This window comes from Euprymna scolopes, chromosome 17 (assembly GCF_053919585.1).
Source record: "Euprymna scolopes isolate OS-2025 chromosome 17, ASM5391958v1, whole genome shotgun sequence".
Lineage (NCBI taxonomy): Eukaryota > Metazoa > Mollusca > Cephalopoda > Sepiida > Sepiolidae > Euprymna > Euprymna scolopes.
In genome coordinates, this window is record NC_136498.1 from 76,617,615 (window position 1) to 76,637,620 (window position 20,006).

A 20,006-nucleotide genomic window follows, 5' to 3' on the forward strand; every position below is an offset into this window, starting at 1 on the left:
CTACACGCCTGTGGAACTCTGTTCCGTCTGCCTGCTTCCCACCGGACTACAACTTGGATGTGTTCAAGTCCAATGTTAACAAATTCCTAATGAACTACCCCCTTAAGTAAACACTTCATCAAATCTCCACACTAGCATAATGTACTTGCAATAACCCTTATCCCTGAGTGGCTTCCGGGCCTTGATAAGTGGTGATCACTGTGTAAAAAAAAAAAAAAAAAAAAAATACTACACATCCTCTTTTCTGTACTCAGTTAGTGGATGAGAAATCCTTCTAAACTGAAGCAATTTTATTTTTGTTCTTTTCCCCACATTAAAAACTTGTGTCTAACTCTGCCCTTGCGGGGAGGCAAGTAAATAGGTATATTGTATTTTTTTTTCAAACAATTTAATGGAAACTCATTGTAAGAAAATAGAATTTTAATAAAAATTAAAGCAACATTGGATTTTGTTTTCAAACAATTTAATGGAAAGAAGTCGCCGTAAGATAGAAATAGAATTTTAGTAAAAAAATTGTTTGGATTAAAGTAAAACTATAACAAAATATAGCTTTAATTATTGTCATTGTTGAATTAGATTTAAAAGTTGCACCCCCTGTCAGTCATTCAATGAAAGCTAACAAAACAAAATGGCCCCATACATATAATGCATAAGTGCCTTACTGTTGTGTCCCCTATCGGTTGTTCAATGAAACCCAACAAAACAAAATGGGCCTGCCTGTATAATGTATAAGTGCCTTACATTTTGATACATTAAATGTTTTTACAATTTTATTTTGATAAAATAAATGTTATTTAGTGCTTTTGCATTTAATGATCGGCACTATTTGTTAAATAGTATTTACAAGATAAATTCAAGTTTTACAATATCATTTTTATTAAATTGTTAGGTGAAAGTACAGAATAGTTAAAAAAACATCATCCCCTCCCCATGTTAAATAAAAGGTTTTTAAATATTAACGTTATTATTTCAACATGGGTCATTAAATGTAAAAGTACATGTTACTTTTGTCCCATTTTGCTCGTAAACAAAAATTTCACAAATTTCTTTTTTTTATCAATAATTAATTTTCTATCTCCTCGTTTTTTGTAATTTTTGGATATGTTAGTATTTGGGCCATGAAAATTACGTAGGTACCATTTGTTTTACGTGAAATTCAATATTTTGTTTGCTCAAATAATATAGAAACACCAATTGCCTGTTTACCACAAAAAGTGTGGCTTCTTTTTTGAATTTGGCCTTTTTTTCTTAAACATTTGGCCTTGAAAAATTATCATAGTCTGGCAATTGTGTATCTTGACCTGTATCATCCATAAGTGCCAAATCTGCAATAACTTACTCTTTTTAAGTTATCATTTTTATTATTATTACAAATATGGTTTAAAGAAATGCCAAAATCTAAAGAATTTACGCAACTGAAATAGGAATTAATGTGACAATCCGGCAAATTATTCATTTTTTTTTTTTTCATTTAATAACAAAAATTATCAACATTACTCGGTCAAGTTTTAAAATTTATTTATTTTTCATTTGAACAAAATTTCTATACATTTGATGCATTCCAGTTAGATAAATTGTTTTAACTTTTTTTGAGATGAGGATTGGTATTAATTTTGATTGTTTGAACTATCGCTCTCATCTTGGTAGTTGTTCTCACAATAGAATCTTTTCCAACCCTTAGATTTTGCTGAAAATTAGCCAAAACCAAGAGTATATGAATACACATCTGGAAAAGTAATAGTTTATCCTGAGAAAATTGTGGGGCTTGAACCCCAGGGTGTTTAGGAGGCTAATTTTTATTGTTCTCCAAAATATCATACTTGCGTCTAAATAGGGGTTTTGAATGGTACCGAATTCAAATTAATGCATATTTTGTCATGAAACGTCATTTTGTCATGAAACGTCATTTTGTTATGAAACGTCATTTTGTTATGAAACGTCATTTGGCTGTTTTACCTTGATGTTTTACATCAGGCCAGGGGGTAAAATAAGGAAAATAGCCCAAATCAGTCAGGGGACCATATAGTTTTTGGCTTGTTCTTATTCTTTTCATTGAAAATTATTTTAATAGTTAAAAACAATTTCTTTTTCTTTTTTTTTTCTTTTTACATGGAGTTCACCACTTATGAAGACCCAATGGCCACTCGGGGATAAGGGTTATTGCCATGGAAATAACGATAGAACAAAGACAGGCTCGCTACGTCTCTTCTGTGGGAAAGAGGTTGCAGGGAAGAGAAAAGGGCATCCCCCACCAAGCCACAAAGTCTATTTTGTACTCTGTCAAGGCAGGATAGGCTGTTTTTAGCAGCTCCTGCCCAGATGTGGCAGCAGTACTCCATTTTTGGACGTACTTGGCTCTTATATAGATAGAGAATTGCATCATTAGTGAGATATCTTCTGGAGCGGTAGAAGAATCCAACCATTTTCCCAGCGACCTTGGCCACAGACTTGATGTATATGTTCTATTTAAGATCAGGAGTAAAAGTCAAACCCAGAAGCTTATCAAAACATGGGGCCTCCCCTAGACGAGAGCCATCCATTTCAATTGATGCTAGATGGGGATCAGAGCGTTTATGATGTAGAGATAGGAGCTTGGTCTTAGATACATTAAAGGTAACCAGCCACCTCTTTCCCCACTGTACCACGCGCTCAAGATCAGAGGAGAGAGAATCAGAGAGAACTTTGTCATTTACGGCCTTTGATGTGTTGCCATAGATGGTCGTATCATCAGCATAGATGTCAACGAAGGATTTTAGTATGTGTTTTGGGAGATCATTGATGTAGATCAGGAAGAGAGTTGGGCCCAGGATGGACCTCTGAGGGACACCAGCATTAATACTGTGGGCCTCTGATTTCTGCCCATCAACCACTACTCTTATGAGCCTATCAGAGAGAAATGATTTAATGATCGAGAAAACATTTCCAGTTATACCATAGCTGGAAATCTTGTGTAGTAGGCCTTTATGCAAAACCTTGTTGAAAGCCTTTGATATGTTGAGAGCAATTGTCCTAGAAATGAAGCCTTTGTCGAGAGATTTGCTAATCTTATGAAATATAACCGTTAGCACATCTGCTGTAGATCTAGCAGAACGGAAACCATATTGCGTGTCGCTAAGAAGGTTATTTCTGCTGAGGTGGTTGACTACTTCTCTATTTATTGTGGATTCCAGCAACTTACTCATGACACACAGGAGACTTATTGGTCTGTACTGAGAGGGGGATGACTTATCACCTGAATTCTTAAATACAGGGCATACTGATTAGGTTTTCCAAGGTGTTGGGAAGCACTTCTCCTTAAAGCAACGCTTAAACAGTTTCGTAAGTATGGGGGCAAGTTCTGGTTGTAATTTTTTTAACACTATAATTGGAATACCATCAGGACCAGTTGCTTTACTGGAGTCAAGGTTCTTGATTAGCTTGGCGACCTCACGCACAGATATTTGTATGTTTCATAGCGTGTTGTCTGTTATAGGAGGGAATATGGGGAGTTGATGGCCTTCGTCGCACAGGGTAGAATTTGCCGCAAAGTTATTGGCAAATAGTTTGGCCTTGTCGGATGCTGTCGAGATGACCTCTGGCTTTAACTGCATTTTATATATAGTTCAAAAGGAGTATATCTTTGGTATTTTAAAATGGCAGTTTTTAAAAGTAAATTTAATTATTAATTTAACTAGAACTATTACTAACTTTGAGAAAGTTATGTCATTTTAATCTGTATTATTAAATAACTTTCAAAACTTTTATGTGGATTTGCTTAAAAAATATTTTAAAATATTTTTTTCATTTTGTTTGATTTGCTTGTTGTGTTTTACAGCATATCAACTCTTTTCAGAATATGTAATATCTTCAAATATTTATTTGATTTGGTTGTTTTGTCAGAGTAAATTGTTGCTTTTGCTTTTGACTTTGCAGAACATGATTGAGTTTTGCAAATGGAAAGGAAAAATAGCATCAATGTTTGTTACATTTGAAGTCAGGAAGCCAATATCTTACGATAGCCTGATCAAGTAATCAGTTATAATACAAAAATATGTTTGCTTAAAAACCGCATGAATATCATCTAGAGCGTCTTTAACTGTTGGCAACCGGAATGGTGACATGATTCTCCACACTTACCTATAAAGAGTAATTTCTGAAACCAAATCTGTTCTCATTTCAACAATAGAGGAAACAAGGAGACCTGATTCTGGCATACAACAGCATCAACGAGATTTAAAACAACCATTTTAGAAGTTTTACACCCCCGCACCAAGTTATAGTCTCCATAGATAACTACAGACCACATCACTTTTGTCTCAACAGAAGAAAAACAGTATTTTCTGTTCATGTTTCTGTTCTGTAGAACTGAGGATGTTGTAACGATGCCTACTATATCTAGGTTTAACTTGGACAAACATTCAGATTGTATATGGATGTAAATATTTTCTGTCATTTTACATGGCTTGCTATTTTCTGCTTTAGTCATTTCAGGGACTGATTCAGGATTTTGTGTAGATACTTGGGATTGATTGAGCATGATGTCAAAGGTGAGGTTGAGGTCTCTACACATCTGCCTACATTGCAGTAAGCAAATGGCGAAGCAGAAAAGAATGTACCTTCTAAAAAATTCTGCGTTTACTTTTAAAGAGAGAAAAAGAAATGAAATAAAATAGATTTTCAAGACAGATAGTTAAGTCTTCCTCACTCAAATTCCTAACCTTTACATCATGAACATTTTCTCCGAGTCAAAATATTCAAAAGTTCTTGTGTTTGGAAATTTTCTAAAACAAAATTTGCACTTGTACACTATCAGAATTAAATTTTGTAGTCGATAAATTGGAGTTTTCAGATAAAAAAAACAATGGTTTCTACTGATTTTTTTGTCAATTCTAATAATTTACAATGGTAGCTTCCAAATTATGCAGTCAAAATTACCTGAATATTATTGAATTATTAAAAAAAACAACAACTTTAATCGTGTTAGCAGGTGAAAAATTGTGACCGTCTTGTTTAAATCGAAACGGAAAATTACCTCCTTTTTGAACTCTCCTATATCTTACATCACCAAATACGATTGTTTTCTTCGAATTCTATTTTCTATTGTCATTATTAAATAATTTTTTACCTTATCGATTTTTGTAATTTTGGGATATAATCATCTTAAAAATATGAGGAATACATAGATACCATTGTTTTCATGTGAAATTCAGGATTACGATTTTCAAAATTTCGTTCTGATAGTGTAGAAGCGCCAAAAAATCTTACCTCGGTTCTGGCAGAATGTGTTCTAAATTATTTAGATAATTAGCCATAGTTAGGGCAACCCCTTCTTTCTGTGCCTGAAAATAACATAATAAAACCAAAATCAAAAATAAATATGAAACTGGATGTCATTCAAATATCAGTTTATTATATATATATATATATATATATATATATATATATATATATATATATATATATATATATATATTATTACCATTTTTATATATATATATATATATTATTACCATTTTTTACATTTTTTATAATATATATATATATATATATATATATATATATATATATATATTATTACCATTTTTTTACACGTTTCCATTATCAGAATCGAATTAACAATCCAATAATTTCATCAGACCTTACAGATTTGAAAAGTTTCTTATGGGGGAAAAAGATCAAAAACAAAAAGGTACAAATTCAAAAAAATAAAACAAAACATTCGAAAAAGAAAAAAAGAAATATAAAAATAGAGAAAGCATAAGAGGTAAAGAAAGTTATAGGTGACAGAGGTAGAGAGGGGTTTAATTAGGAAGAGAGAAGGGAGGGGGAAAAAAGGGTGAAACGGGAAGCTGGGAGAGTTATTAATTGAGAGGGAGGTAACGAAGGAAGTAAGCAATTAACTAAGATGGGTAGAGCCGACTTCGATATAGCATCTAATATGGACGTCATGAATATGTATTATAATAAGGTTATAGAAATTAATATGAGTATGAGAAAAATTTAATTAAATTAAATTAAAAATAATTAAAGATGAGTGACAAAATAAATGAGAGGTAAATAAACATAGCAATAGATAAAAATAAAGAAAACTATAAATAAAAGAGCTATATTAATGAAATTAATAACATTAATTATTCAGTTTTTAAGACGGATGAGTATGAGAAGATAGAGAGAAAAAGAATTAGAGAGAGAGCGGGAAGCAGATGGGGGTGGAAAGGGGTGACCAATTTTGACATGTCAAAAGTGTCTAGAAAGTCGGTCAGCAGATAATTTTGGGAAGGGTAATGTCACGGCCACCGAGAGTAAGAAGAAGGCCTGTTAACTGAAAAATGCATGCAGGCAATGTAGGTAAGATTTGTCAGACTGTCAGTACTATATGAGGGCCATTTGAAAAAGAGCAATAAAACATTTTTAAAAATAAAAAGGAACACAGTTCGATTAATACTTAAACTGAACTTTATTCAATATAAGATATAAATATTATCTATGTAAAATTAAGTAATTTTAAAGCAATATACAATTTAATACTGATAAAACTGAATTATGAAGCAAAGAATTAAAAAACATATTACACACCAACGATGAATAATTTTAAAAGTGAAAATCATCGATAAATAATTTTAAGAATAAAAACAAACGATGAAATACACAAAATAGAAATCAAACAAATAATTTAAATACAAACAAACAATAAAAGTTACTAGTGCAGAAATATTTTTTTAATTTAATTTAGAGAAAAATCACATGGGTTGAATGTTATTTTTTTGAACTTTAGAGATTATTCGGACTAATGTTCTCATCTTGCATGTTTATTTCACAACATTTATCATCGAATCTTGACTTCTCCTTTATTACATCATCAGAATCGAATTAACAATCCAATAATTTCATCAGACCTTACAGATTTGAAAATGATGTTCAAATACCTAAAAACATAATTAAAGAAAACATTCATACCATAATGTAAACTATTGCTAAAATCTAAGAAAAGATAGTAAACAAACATTTACAATAATAATAATCACAGTGTAGTATCTGTTCTGATGCTACACTTCATTTGTTCTGTCCTCGGTCAGTGGAGGAAAAATCCTTCATGACCGAGACAATTTTTATTTTATTTTTGTTCCTATCCAGAGTGCCCCTTTTTGGGGAGCTAAATTTTCCCACATTAAAAACCGACCTTGTGTCTAACTGCGCCCTCGTGGGGAGGCAAGTAAATAAATTTTAAAAAAATATTTTTGACAAATATTCTCATATTAAAATTATTTTTTTATAATTCTAAAAAGAAACAATCAATTTTAATATATAACGCTCAGTCACGGCTAATTTCATTAATAACCACGAGGTGAATAATTTTCAAACCGACTTTAGAAAAAAATATAGAACTTTCAAATATTTGGACATATTCAATGAAAGGTTTTATTTATTATTAAAAAAACATTTTGACAATTATTTTCATGTAAAAATTATTTGTTTATAATTTTAAAACCTAAAACAAAATTAAATTAAATTTTCAACCTTCCTGAGAGACTTTTTAGCCTCATAAAAAAATAAACAGTTCAAAATATTAACATAATATTTGCTGTATTAGCAATAAATAGTATTGTTTCTTTAATTTATATTAACAATGTTATCAAGCGTTATGAAAGTATTTTAATACAGTTCTAATTTAATACACGTTTAATTATTAACAAATAACATTACTTACTTTACTATATTTGGTTGAAATAAAATTTTCCCTTCTAATGGCACGTATCCAAATTGAGAAAGTTTAGGATAAGAAAATATATGTACTTTGGGGCCTTTTGGATAATTTCCCCGGCAATTTGTAACAACGCAAGAATACACCATGTTAGGCAGCAAATTGAAAACTAGACGAAATTGCTGCTGATAGCCTAGATCATATGCCTACAAGTGAATCTGATAATGACGTCACACTGTCATGTGCATCAGCCTTCTTTACTCTCGGTAGCTTTTTTTTTTTTTTTTTTTTTTTTTACAAAGGCATCACCACATTATCAAGGCCCAGAGGCCACTCAAGGATAAGGGTTAAAGAGTGTACAGTAGAAGTTGGTCAATATAGTAATCATTAGTAATGAAAATTTGGTAAATTTAATAACTTATATGGAACGGCTCATCAAGAACTTATTTACCTTAGACTTGAACACAACCATATTGTAGTCAGCCGGAAAGCAGGAAAACGGAAGACAATTCCACAGGCGTGCAGTTCTAAGAAAGAAGCTTTGTACATGGAATCTATGTTTAGGTTTAGGCACAGATAAAGAGTGGGGGAAATTATTGATAGTGTTTACAGCTAGACGAGTGTTTCTTGTGAAAGTTTGGCGAGGGGGGACCATAGATTGAAGCTCAGTTGAACACTTTCCATGAAAATAACGATACATCAGAGACAAACTCGCAACATCTCTTCTGTGAGATAGAGGTTGTAAGGAGGAGAAAAGGACATCTCCTACGAGGCTACGAAGTCTATTTTGAACTCTATCAAGGCAGGACAAGTCCTTTCTAGCAGCTCCTGCCCAGATGTGGCAACAGTATTCCATCCTTGGACGTACCTGACTCTTATATAGATAGAGAATAGCATCAGCAGTGAGATATCTACTGGATCGATAGAAAGATCCCACCATTTTTCCAGCGGCCTTGGCAACAGATTTGATATACGTGTTCCATTTAAGATCAGGAGTAATGGTCAAGCCCAGAAGCTTGTCAAAACTTGAGGCCTCCTGAAGACGAGAGCCATTCATTTCAATTGATGACAAATGTGGATTAAAATGTTGATGATGTAAAGAGAGAAGCTTGGTTTTAGATGCATTAAAAGTAACCAGCCACTCCTTACCCCATTGTACTACATGCTCAAGATCAGAGGAGAGAGAATTGGAGAGTACTTGCTCGTTTACTGTCTTAGATGTGGTACCATAAATGGTAGTGTCGTCAGCATAAATGTCTACAAATGATGTAAGGATATGATTTGGAAGATCATTAATGTAGATCAGGAAAAGAGTTGGGCCCAGGATGGATCCCTGAGGGACACCGGCATTAATACTGTGAGCTTCTGATTTTTGCCCCTCAACTACTACTCTTATGAACATCTCAGAAAGAAATGATTTAATAATTGAGAAGACTTTTCCAGCTATACCATAGCTAGCGATCTTATGAAGTAAACCTTTATGCCATACCCTATCAAAGGCTTTAGATATGTCAAGAGCAATTGCCCTAGAAAGATTGCCACCGTCGAGAGATTTGCTAATCCTATGCGATATAACTGTAAGGACATCTGCTGTAGATCTAGCAGAACGGAAACCATATTGAGTGTCACTAAGAAGGTTATTTTTGTTGAGATGTTTGATTACTTCTGTATTTAACACAGTTTCTAGCAACTTACTCATGACGCACAGGAGACTTATTGGCCTGTACTGAGAGGGGGATGAGCGATCACCTGAATTCTTAAATACAGGGCATACTGATGAGATTTTCCAGGGAGATGGGAAACTATTCTCCTTACGACAACGTTTAAACAGTTTTGTAAGTATGGGCGCTAGTTCAGGTTGAAGTTTTTTGAGTACTATAATTGGAATACCATCAGGGCCAGTTGCTTTACTGGAATCAAGGTTTTTGATTAGCTTGGCAACATCACGTACAGATATACGTATATCACATAGCGTGTTTTCTGATACAGGAGGAAATATTGGGGGTTGGCGGTCTTGGTCGCAAAGGGTAGAATTAGCTGTAAAGTTCTTGACAAAGAGTTTGGCTTTGTCTGATGCTGACGAGATTACCTCAGGTCCATTGATAATAGTTGGGATGGAGCACACGCTTCTGTTCAGGATTCTGTTTGCTATTTGCCAAAACTGGTGGGAACCAAGCCGCTGCTCAGCTACTTTGGACTTAACAGATTGAGCATACAACTCTCTTGCGTTCCTTATTACTTTCTTACAATGGTTGCTGGCAGTCCTGAAAACGGCTTTAGTTTCCATACATCTATTACGTTTGAAGCAGTGGAAAAAGTGATTTCTGTGCGCAATGGCAGCAGCACATTCTGGAGAGAACCATGGCTGGCTGTTAGGTTTTTGCTGAAACTTTTTAGAGGGTATGAAATGGTCAATACCTACAATTAACCATTCAGTTAGGTCTAATACTATAGAGGACACATCCTTTTTAAACATGGAATGCAGAGGTAGATCAGATATAAATGTACGGAAGCTATCCCAGTCAGCCTTAGTGTATCAATATACTGTACGATGAAGTGGTACGTCTGGGGACTTATTACATTTCATTTTTATCTTAATTGATACAACAGAGTGGTCGGAAGATCCAAGAGGCGACAGAACAGAAACTGAACATAGTTCAGGGCAAGTTGTGAGAAAAAGGTCTAGTAGGCTCGCATACTGGCCGTCATTATCGGGCACACGGGTAGGTTCCTGAACAATCTGAGTGAGGTCATAGGCAATGGAGAAATCATGACAGAACCTCCCCTCATCATCGGTCTTGTTTGAGTGGGTCAACCATTCGACGTTGTGAACATTGAAGTCTCCACATACGTGAATGTTAGCTGAAGGATAAGTAGAAAGGACTTGGTCAATTTTCTCAGATATGCTTTGAAAGATAGTAACTCCGCTGTTGTGGGGGCGATAGAGAGTAAATATAAATGCAGTAGTGTGAGCTAAAGCAACCCGGAAGCACATATAGGGTAAGTTAGGATCTTCCCTGGAGATGTCCCTCCCACATGGAAAGCTATCTTTAATATAGGCACATATTCCATGCCCATGGCGATCTTGGGGGTCAGATTTAGAAGTTAAGTTAGAGTATTCTGTAATTGCAAACTCATCTAGGGAAATAGCCTGTCCAATGCCAGTTTCACTTAAAAATAAAAGGTCTGGTTTAGTCTCCTGTAATTGGGTTTCAACCTCTGGAAGCTACGGTAATGTCTGCATTGGGGGGTAGCAATATTGAGTTAGAGATATGTCCATTTACTAAGACTAGAGATGCCTCTTTTTACTTATTATAAGAATATAATTAGGGATAAATATATATATATTTACATACATATATGTACACACATACATACACACACACATGCATATATATGTGGGAATTAAAGAAATAGCTAAAAAGTTACAATTTTTTTTTTTATTTGTACCTTTTTGCTTTTTATCTTCTTTCTCATAAGAAACTTTTCAAATCAGTATGGTCTGATGAAATTGTTGGATCGTTGATTCGATTCTGATAGTGGAAATACGTGTAAGCAGATAAAAACGGTAATAAAAAAAAATATTTTTGCTCTACAACAGTATTGAGCACTCTTTTCAGGTTTTTACTACTTACAATTTATATATATATATATATATAGGAAATTTCTTACTGTGAGTCCAGAATGAGTTTACATATTGTTTCAGCTAGGGGATAATCCTCAAAAAGAAGAGGAAAAATCCGACTAGCTTCTTCAGAATTCATAGATGGACTAAGTTATAATGTCAAGTAAGAATGGAAAAATCATAGCAGATGAAGAGGAGTTAGATAAGAAGGAGGGGAGTGGAAGGGAAAGGACGTTGGAATTTAAAGTAGTAGGAGTGTATATAATAAGAGGGGGGTTATTATTAAATATTAATTATGTGTTAATGCTTATATACGTTTTTCTAATTTATAACGGTTTAAAATTAAGAGACGCTATTCTTATTTATAATGGCTTAAGTTTAAGCAACAGTTAGCAGTTAATTTAAAGGATCACCATGGCAACAGGTTGCAGAGTTAGTATTAGTCTATATAATATAATATCCCTATAATAATATGATAAAAACTAAATTAAGTAAAAAATTCTTCATGCTTCTTAACCATCACTTTCCCCCAGTAATATTCTACATAAAATTTTTAATAAGAACACTATTAAGCTTAGTTACAGTTGCACAACTAATCTAGAAAATAAAATAAAAAAACACAACAATAAAATACTAAATAACCACAACTATAATAACAATAGTCAAAATAACTGTAACTGCCTTAACAAAGCCCAATGCCCGCTCCAACAAAATTGTCTTTCAACTAATGTGGTTTACAAAGCAACTATTGCCACTGCTGAGGAGCCACAAAACAAAAAATTTTACATTGGCCTCTCAAGCACTGCGTTCAAAGACAGATTTAGAGTGCATAAATGCTCCCTAAATAATCCCAACCACCCCAATAGTACTTCACTAGCTAACCACTATCTACTACTTACCCGTAACAACCTCACCCCAATTATTAGCTGGGAAATTCTGAATAGAGCTAGTACCTGTAAATCACTAAACTCCCCATGTTATTTATGCTTAACTGAAAAATTACTGATTACTAATTTTAGAGATAGAGACAAACTTCTAAATAAAAAAACTGAAATCTCACTTAATTGTAAACATTATAAATCCCACCTCTTAAGTAACTTCTCACCCTTCTAGTAATACCTATAACTCACCCCTAAAATATAACACTATACCATTTGCATACCAATAACATAATTACCCAGTTATTGAATAACGCACAACTCACTTGATCCTTAATTACACACCCCCTATTTACAACCGGAACTATATATACCCCCATTCATTCTAAAAGAACCCCTCCACAGAACCCCCACCTATTTATCCCCACCACTTTTTAGCTGCATATTTCTTTGCCTAACTCATTCCTGTACCTTTTTTCGCCTAACCCACTCCTTATTTCATTATTTAAAACCTAAATCCAAACCCTTATCACTTCTTATCACAATAACTTTCAAACCCCTCCTAACTTTACCCCCTAAACCCCTTAAGTAACAGCCCCTTAACATGAATACTATACACTCATATACTACGCTGCAGTCATATCTACCACACATTTACAACCCATAACTTTTGGTAATATGTCTATCCTTATAATCTGCCAATTACTCAGAGTTCTCGCCTCATAGTTTCTTATTGGCTATTTTGATGGTTAGGACTTGATTTCTAATGTTTTAGTTACATCTTTATCACAATTGGTATCCTCTGACTTCCTCCTCGGTCTATTATTTACTTGTTAACAACTAATAATTTATTTACCATCTACTTTATTTAATTATTACTTAATTTATCATCTACATATATTATATTTTTCTTTTATATTTACCTCTCACTAATTCTTTCTATAATCATTATATTTTTTAACCCGAAGCTTATTTACATATATTTACGTATGTGTGTATGTATGTACATATACTCAGGCACGTGCTCCTCCCCCATTGATGTGTGTACGTATTTTGTACATGTGTATTCATGTGTATGTATTTGTGTGTTTATATTATTTACTTATCATAAACATTTTCTTAATAATTTTATTAATTTATTATTTAATTAACTTACTGATATTCTTACCTATTTTTATATTATCAAAATAAACCTATGACATATTATTCACCTATTTACCCTCCTATTTTCCCTTCTCTATTTCTTTCTTTTAACTATAACGTCCGACAATTAAAAAATTTATAAATAAATAAAAAAACAAAAAAATATTTTTTCAATCTCTCCCTACCTGGCTAATTTATATATATATATATATATATATATATATATATATATATATATATATATATATATATATATTTACGTATTTGTATGTGTGTGCGTACTATAACGTCCGACAATTCAAAAATGAATTAATAATAAATAATAAACAATAAATATTTTTCAATCTCTCCCCGCCCGGCTACATCACTTTAAACCCCATTTGCAACCCGTTCTTTCCTCCTCCCACCACATCACGCCGACTAACACTAACTCTGCAACCTGTTGCCATGGTGATCCTTTAAATTAACTGCTAACTGCTGCTTAAACTTAAGCCGTTATAAATAAGAATAGCGTCTTTTAATTTTAAACCGTTATAAACTAGAAAAACGTATATAAGCATTAACACATAATTAATATTTAATAATAAACCCCCCCTCTTATTATATACACTCCTACTACTTTAAATTCCAACATCCTCTCCCTTCCACTCCCCTCCTTCTTATCTAACTCCCCTTCATCTGCTATGATTTTTCCATTCTTACTTGACATTATAACTTAGTCCATCTATGAATTCTGAAGAAGCTAGTCGGATTTTTCCTCTTCTTTTTGAGGATTATCCCCTAGCTGAAACAATATGTAAACTCATTCTGGACTCACAGTAAGAAATCTCCTATATACTGCTCTGGCTACACATTGAGCACTCTAGTCCGGTTTTTTTCACCACTGGTAAATAAATATATATATATATATATATATATATATATATATATATATATATATATATATATATATATATATATATATATACATATATATATATATATATAAGTTATGAATGTAGATATGGCATTCTCGAGAAACATGGAATATTCTGTATAGCTTAATTGCCATATATACTTTCATAACTTACTACCTAGCTCTACCTATGTATTGAGCACTGTTGAAGTAAATACTGAAAATTTGCGCATAAGATTATATCTTTGCATATTAATTTATGTGATTAAATGAAGTAGTCATATATATATATATATATATATATATAAAATAAAATAAAAATGACAATTAAATTTACCAAAATGATCCAAGATGATAAAACAAAAGTATATCATAAATATTAAAGAATTAATATTTATAAAGTAATTTTACTGAGTCTTTTTAATTACACTTTGTCTCGGCAGCCATGTTAAATGCATATCTTATTTTTCTTTTATTAATATTATTGGAATTTTTTCCCCTTTTCCTTGTACATATTTGTGAATTATTCCACGGATTTCGGCCTTTTGGATTATTTTGGACCATTTTCCAATCATGCGATTTCCCTAGATTTTACTTGTGCGAATGAAAAATTAAATTAACTTTCTTGGACTTACATTTTTGGATTTTACCGTCATTGGATAATTTACCTTTCACCTGACTATCCATTCACGTGAAATCACCTTTTTCTTCACCATATTCCCTCTGCTTCACTTTTTGTTACCAAGTAAGATCTTTGACTTATTTGCAGTTTCATCAAATATTTTTGTATGCAAAATCCGATCCCACATTTTGCTAATTCCTACCCTCTGATGAGAAGGAAAGTATTTCTTTGAAACTCCGCAGATTAAGAACTATCCACCTATTAAATGTTTCCTTTTCAGATTAAATATGTTTTTAACTCTTTTTCAAAGTGTTTTTTAACATGTTTTATTAACTATAATAAATAAGAACAGTACAATATAAATATATATACTAATAATGTATATAGATTTATTCATTTATTCAGTAAGGCTGATACATCAATTAGGGATGTAGAACTCTTTATATGATGGTATTTCAAAGCCCAAATCTTCTCATCAGAAAAGGATCTCCTGATGCCCTCCTTTCTGGTTCAGAAGCACCTTAGCTCCAGTGGAAAACACTCAGGAACAGGAATGGGTCGATCAAACGTTGCTATGATCAGATAGGGGCTACAAAACTGACTCAACCATCTGCAAATATGGAAAGGAGGACAATACGATGCAACTCTGATTTGTCTACCCTTTACTACCCAACCAGTAGAGTTTGAAAAAGAACATAACAATAATGCAAAGGACAGAGGACGTGTAGTATCAAAACACAGGCTTTTAATCTAAAAAAAAAAAACTTTTTAAAGTGGGAATCATTTTGTTAAACATACATGAGAAAATACTGAACACACTTCTAAAAATTGATCAGGCCACCTTTTAGACTTTTAATTTTTATGATCTCAGATTTTGATGTTCAATCAATATAGTAAATTCCCATGTCAGCTGAAAATGGAACATTCCATAGCTGTCTGGCCCACTGTTGTAGTTTGGTCTCTTCCTGAATTGTTGTTAGAGGTTCAACATTGTTAATTAAAGGTGAAGCACCCTCAGCCATGTCAAACACATAACAACATCACATGAAGAGACCAGGCTACAGTCGTGGATCAGACGGCAAGAGAAAGTGCCCCCTCCCCTGTGTGATCGACATGGCTCCTTGGCTCCAGTAAAAAATATTCAACTGTCCAAGAACAGAAGTAGGGCAATCAAAATTTGCTATGAGAAGAGGGGGGCTACAAAATTGACTCAACCATTTGCAAATGTGAAAAGTAGGACCATATGATATAATATGATGCAACACTGCCTGTTTGCCTTCCACTGTTCAACCACTGCAACTTGAAAGATCTCGCAGAATACAACAATGATTTAAAGGACTGCATCAAAAGTGGAAAGCTGTTAAATGACCACATACTTCATACGCAAAGAAGAAAATCAGAAAGGGTAGAAAAATCAATTATTTTAAGACCAATATCCAAAAAAGGCAGAAATACGTACAAAGTCAACAATTTTCTGTAACTTGTAATAATCATCTTGTCTATCATCGCTTGGTTCAGTAAGGCGTAAATGTTTGATAGGTGATAAGGGAAGACCACCCAACGCTAAACCATCAATTCTGAAATTTAAAAATATAAAATAACAATATTAATACTCATACTAACAGACGCATTCATATGTAATATATTGATGTTGGCATTCTGTGTATGTTCAGCGTAAATGGAGAACTCCTGATATCATTGTAGCACTTTTGTTAAAACTGCAAAAGTATTTATCTAAGCTGGCAAGGATGTCTGGCATAGCCCAATCATAAAATATGTTTAAATATGATATCTTGATTTATGCAGATTTCATATATATTATTATAGAGTCAATTTTCTATCGATTCTTATATATTCTAAAGCTGCGATTTCAAAAAATATCCATATGACTTTGGTGCATCAGCTGGAATTGAAATCGAAACCAAAACTTATGAAGAAAAAAAAAATATATATATATATATATAACTTGAGTTCCTTCAGCTATAATCGAAACCAAAAGCAAAACTTATGAAGAATTCTTTGTAAAATTATTTTTTAAAACATTGATGACTTGAGTGTCATCAGTTATAATCGAAACTGAAACCAAAACTTATGAAAAATTCTTTGAAAAATTATTTATTACAAGAAACGAAAAGTTATAACAATTCAACGACAGTCACTCAGAAGAAAAAAAAAATGAAAGCTTGACATACAAAATAACACACACGCTATCGTATTAATATATAGATATTTTAAAAGCATAAATGTCTGATTGGTAATAAAGAAACTATCAACTCTGAAATTTAAAAGCGACATTAATGCATTCACGTTTAGGCTCTAAGAAGTTGGTAATCATTTTTATGTATCACTTACAGAATCAATGATACTGTGAAACTACCACATTTTGTTAAAATTTCAAATTACCTACATTTTACTTCAGTTTAAAGCCATCTATTCTAGTTTTTCTATTGCAGAATAATCAATAACATTGAGTTTTTGTATTCAACATAATCCATGACATATTCATTTTTTATTTATTGTTTACCTACCCTGTAAGTTTTTCGTGGCATTCCGTACAGGCAGCCTGACATTTCTCGACTAAACCTTGAAGTGAATTAAAAAGAGAGAATAAACGTTTTCAAAATAAATAATTATCAGCAAAAAAAAAAAAAAAAAAATCAATGAATTGCTTGGAAGGTTTCAAATTCTTTGCAAAACTTTTTTTTTATAAAAGGATATTTTTGTTATTTTGAACAAAATTCATTTTTCTTTAAAATCAATTTGTCTTGCTTCTGCAGAAAATAAATAAATATGTTTAGTTAATCTGTTCTCATCTTAAATATTATTTTCACAACATTTTGGCCAACATAAAATTGGACAATCATGTTTCTGAATTTTTTAGATGAGGATTGATAATCTGGATTATTTGGATTGTATAGACTACTGTTTTATTATTATAATATTAAAAAGAAAGGAAAAATATATTGTTTTATTTTTTTTAATTATGTGAGGGGAGCGGTTAGAATTGAAACTATAAACTCAATGTTTTCCGGTCCCAACTAAACAATTCACACTAAATTGACTTTTAAAACAAATTCATAAAAGAAAAAAAAAACCCGGCTATATATGTTGTGATTATGGATTATCTCCTCTTTGGTAATCCAAGCAATAAAAACTGTACATTTCTGCTTATCAAGTAGATGAGTAGTAAGATTCTTAATTGAATAAAAGATGACTAGCCGGAATCTCTTGTCCTATTTTCATTACAATTTATTCAATTAAGAATGGAACAATTTATGGGACCAGAGAAACTTACAAAACATCCAGAATCGATTGTTATAAATGTGGAAAACTTGGTTATTTTTCAAAGGTATGCAAGTCTTCTAAAACCCTATACAAAGCTACTCATCAAAATACATCTGCAACTTTCTGACTGCCTTTCTAAAAACTATTGTAAAATTGAAAATTAATGGGAGATCTACGAATGCGATGCACGATACTGGCTGCTCAGAAAATTTTATCATAGAAAGCTTGTAAAAACCAATAAACTGTAATTTGTCTCCTCCCCCAGCAGAGTAACAATAGCTAATGCATCATTGTCCGCACAAGTAAGTGGTTATTGTTTGGTGGACTTGCTATTTATCGACGTATAAATCCACTAAATTATACATAATGAAAAACCTTTGTTGTGAAATAATACTGGGACACAATTTTTTGCAACACTCACAGATTAAAATTCCGTTTGGTGGTTCAATGCCTGCATTGAAAATTTGTGGATTGGCGACAGCAAAAATCCAGTACCCATCAGTTTTCGAAAACCTAACTGAAAACTGAAACTCATAGCAGTAAAAAGCATATAATGATAAAAAATTCATTAACTCTGAGATAAAAAACTACTCAAGGATGGTATAATTGAGCCTAGCAAATCACCCTAGATGGCTCAGGTAGTTATAACCACTTCTGAAAACCATAAAAAGAGAATGGTTATATTATAAATTACTCCCAAACCACAAATGGATTTACGCTTTTGGATGCCTTCCCACTACCCAAGAAAGATGAAATGATAGGCAAAACAGCCAAATATCATGTGTTTAGCACATTGGAATTGAACAGCATGTACTATCAGATCGACATTAGACCTAGAGACAAGCTGTACACAGCTTTTGAGGTGAACGGTCGACTATATCAATTTCGCAGGATTCCTTTTGGCGTTATGAATGGGGTAGCCAGCTTCCAAAGGATAGGCGACCAAATCATAACAGATGAGAAACTGGAAGGCACATTTGTGTACATTGACAAATTCACAGTATGTGGCCATAATAAAAAGGAACAACGAAAATCTCAGATGGTTTATGTCCGCTATCGACAAATACAGCCTTACCCTAAACAACAACAAATGCTCAATTGGACGGGACAAAATAAACCTACTGAGGTATACCATAAGCAAAGGTTTTATAGCACTGGACCCAGATCAATTAAAACCTTTACTCCAGATGCCTGTCCCTCACAATTGGCCCTCCTTTTAACGTGCTTTGGGCATGTTTGGTCACTACTCCCAATGGATTGCATCGTTAACAAAAGTAAAAATGTTTCCTCTGTCCCGTTGAGGCATTCGAGGGACTCAAAAAGGATATTGCGAAATCAGCAATTACAATAGACCAAATATTCCTCTGGTTGTTGAAACGGATGCGTCAGATTGTGCTATTGCTGCTTCTTTGAAACAAGCTGATCGTCCTGTAGCCTTTTTTTTCAAGAACCCTCTCACGGGCTGAATGATGACACCCCGCAATTGAAAAGAAAGCCTACTTCATAGTCAAGGCATTAAGAAAATGGCAGCACTACCTGATCAGACGTTACTTTAAACCTATTACAGACCAAGATTCAGTTGCTTTTATGTTCAACTCTAAGACAAAATAAAGAATGAAAAAATAGCGAGGTGGAGAATTGAACTATCTTGTTTCTCTTTTGATGTCAGCTACCGACCCGGCAAGGAGAACTTAACAGCTGATGCACTGTCAAGAGTATGCTATACATATGCTGTATCAAGTGGGGACAAACTTCAAATGCTACATAACAATCTCTGTCACCCGGCATCTGGCATTACTCGAATGGTTCATGCTGTGAGGTGTAGAAACTTGCCTTTCTCAGTGGAGGAGGTAAAAAGAATTACAAATTTCTGCCGA

At 33.0% G+C, this 20,006-nt stretch overlaps 1 protein-coding gene across 1 annotated transcript in view; it reads right to left on the reverse strand.

Moving 5' to 3' along the window:
• The window catches only part of LOC145296807 (serine palmitoyltransferase 1-like), a 114,338-nt gene that overhangs the window by 8,715 nt on the left and 85,617 nt on the right, over window positions 1-20,006 (reverse strand). Inside the window, exons 11-13 of the mRNA XM_080142891.1 lie at window positions 17,373-17,427; window positions 16,304-16,421; window positions 5,245-5,318 (exon numbers count right to left, since the gene is read on the reverse strand). Coding sequence (XP_079999017.1) covers window positions 5,245-5,318; window positions 16,304-16,421; window positions 17,373-17,427 — 247 coding nt within the window. The remainder of the gene's footprint in view (window positions 1-5,244; window positions 5,319-16,303; window positions 16,422-17,372; window positions 17,428-20,006) is intronic.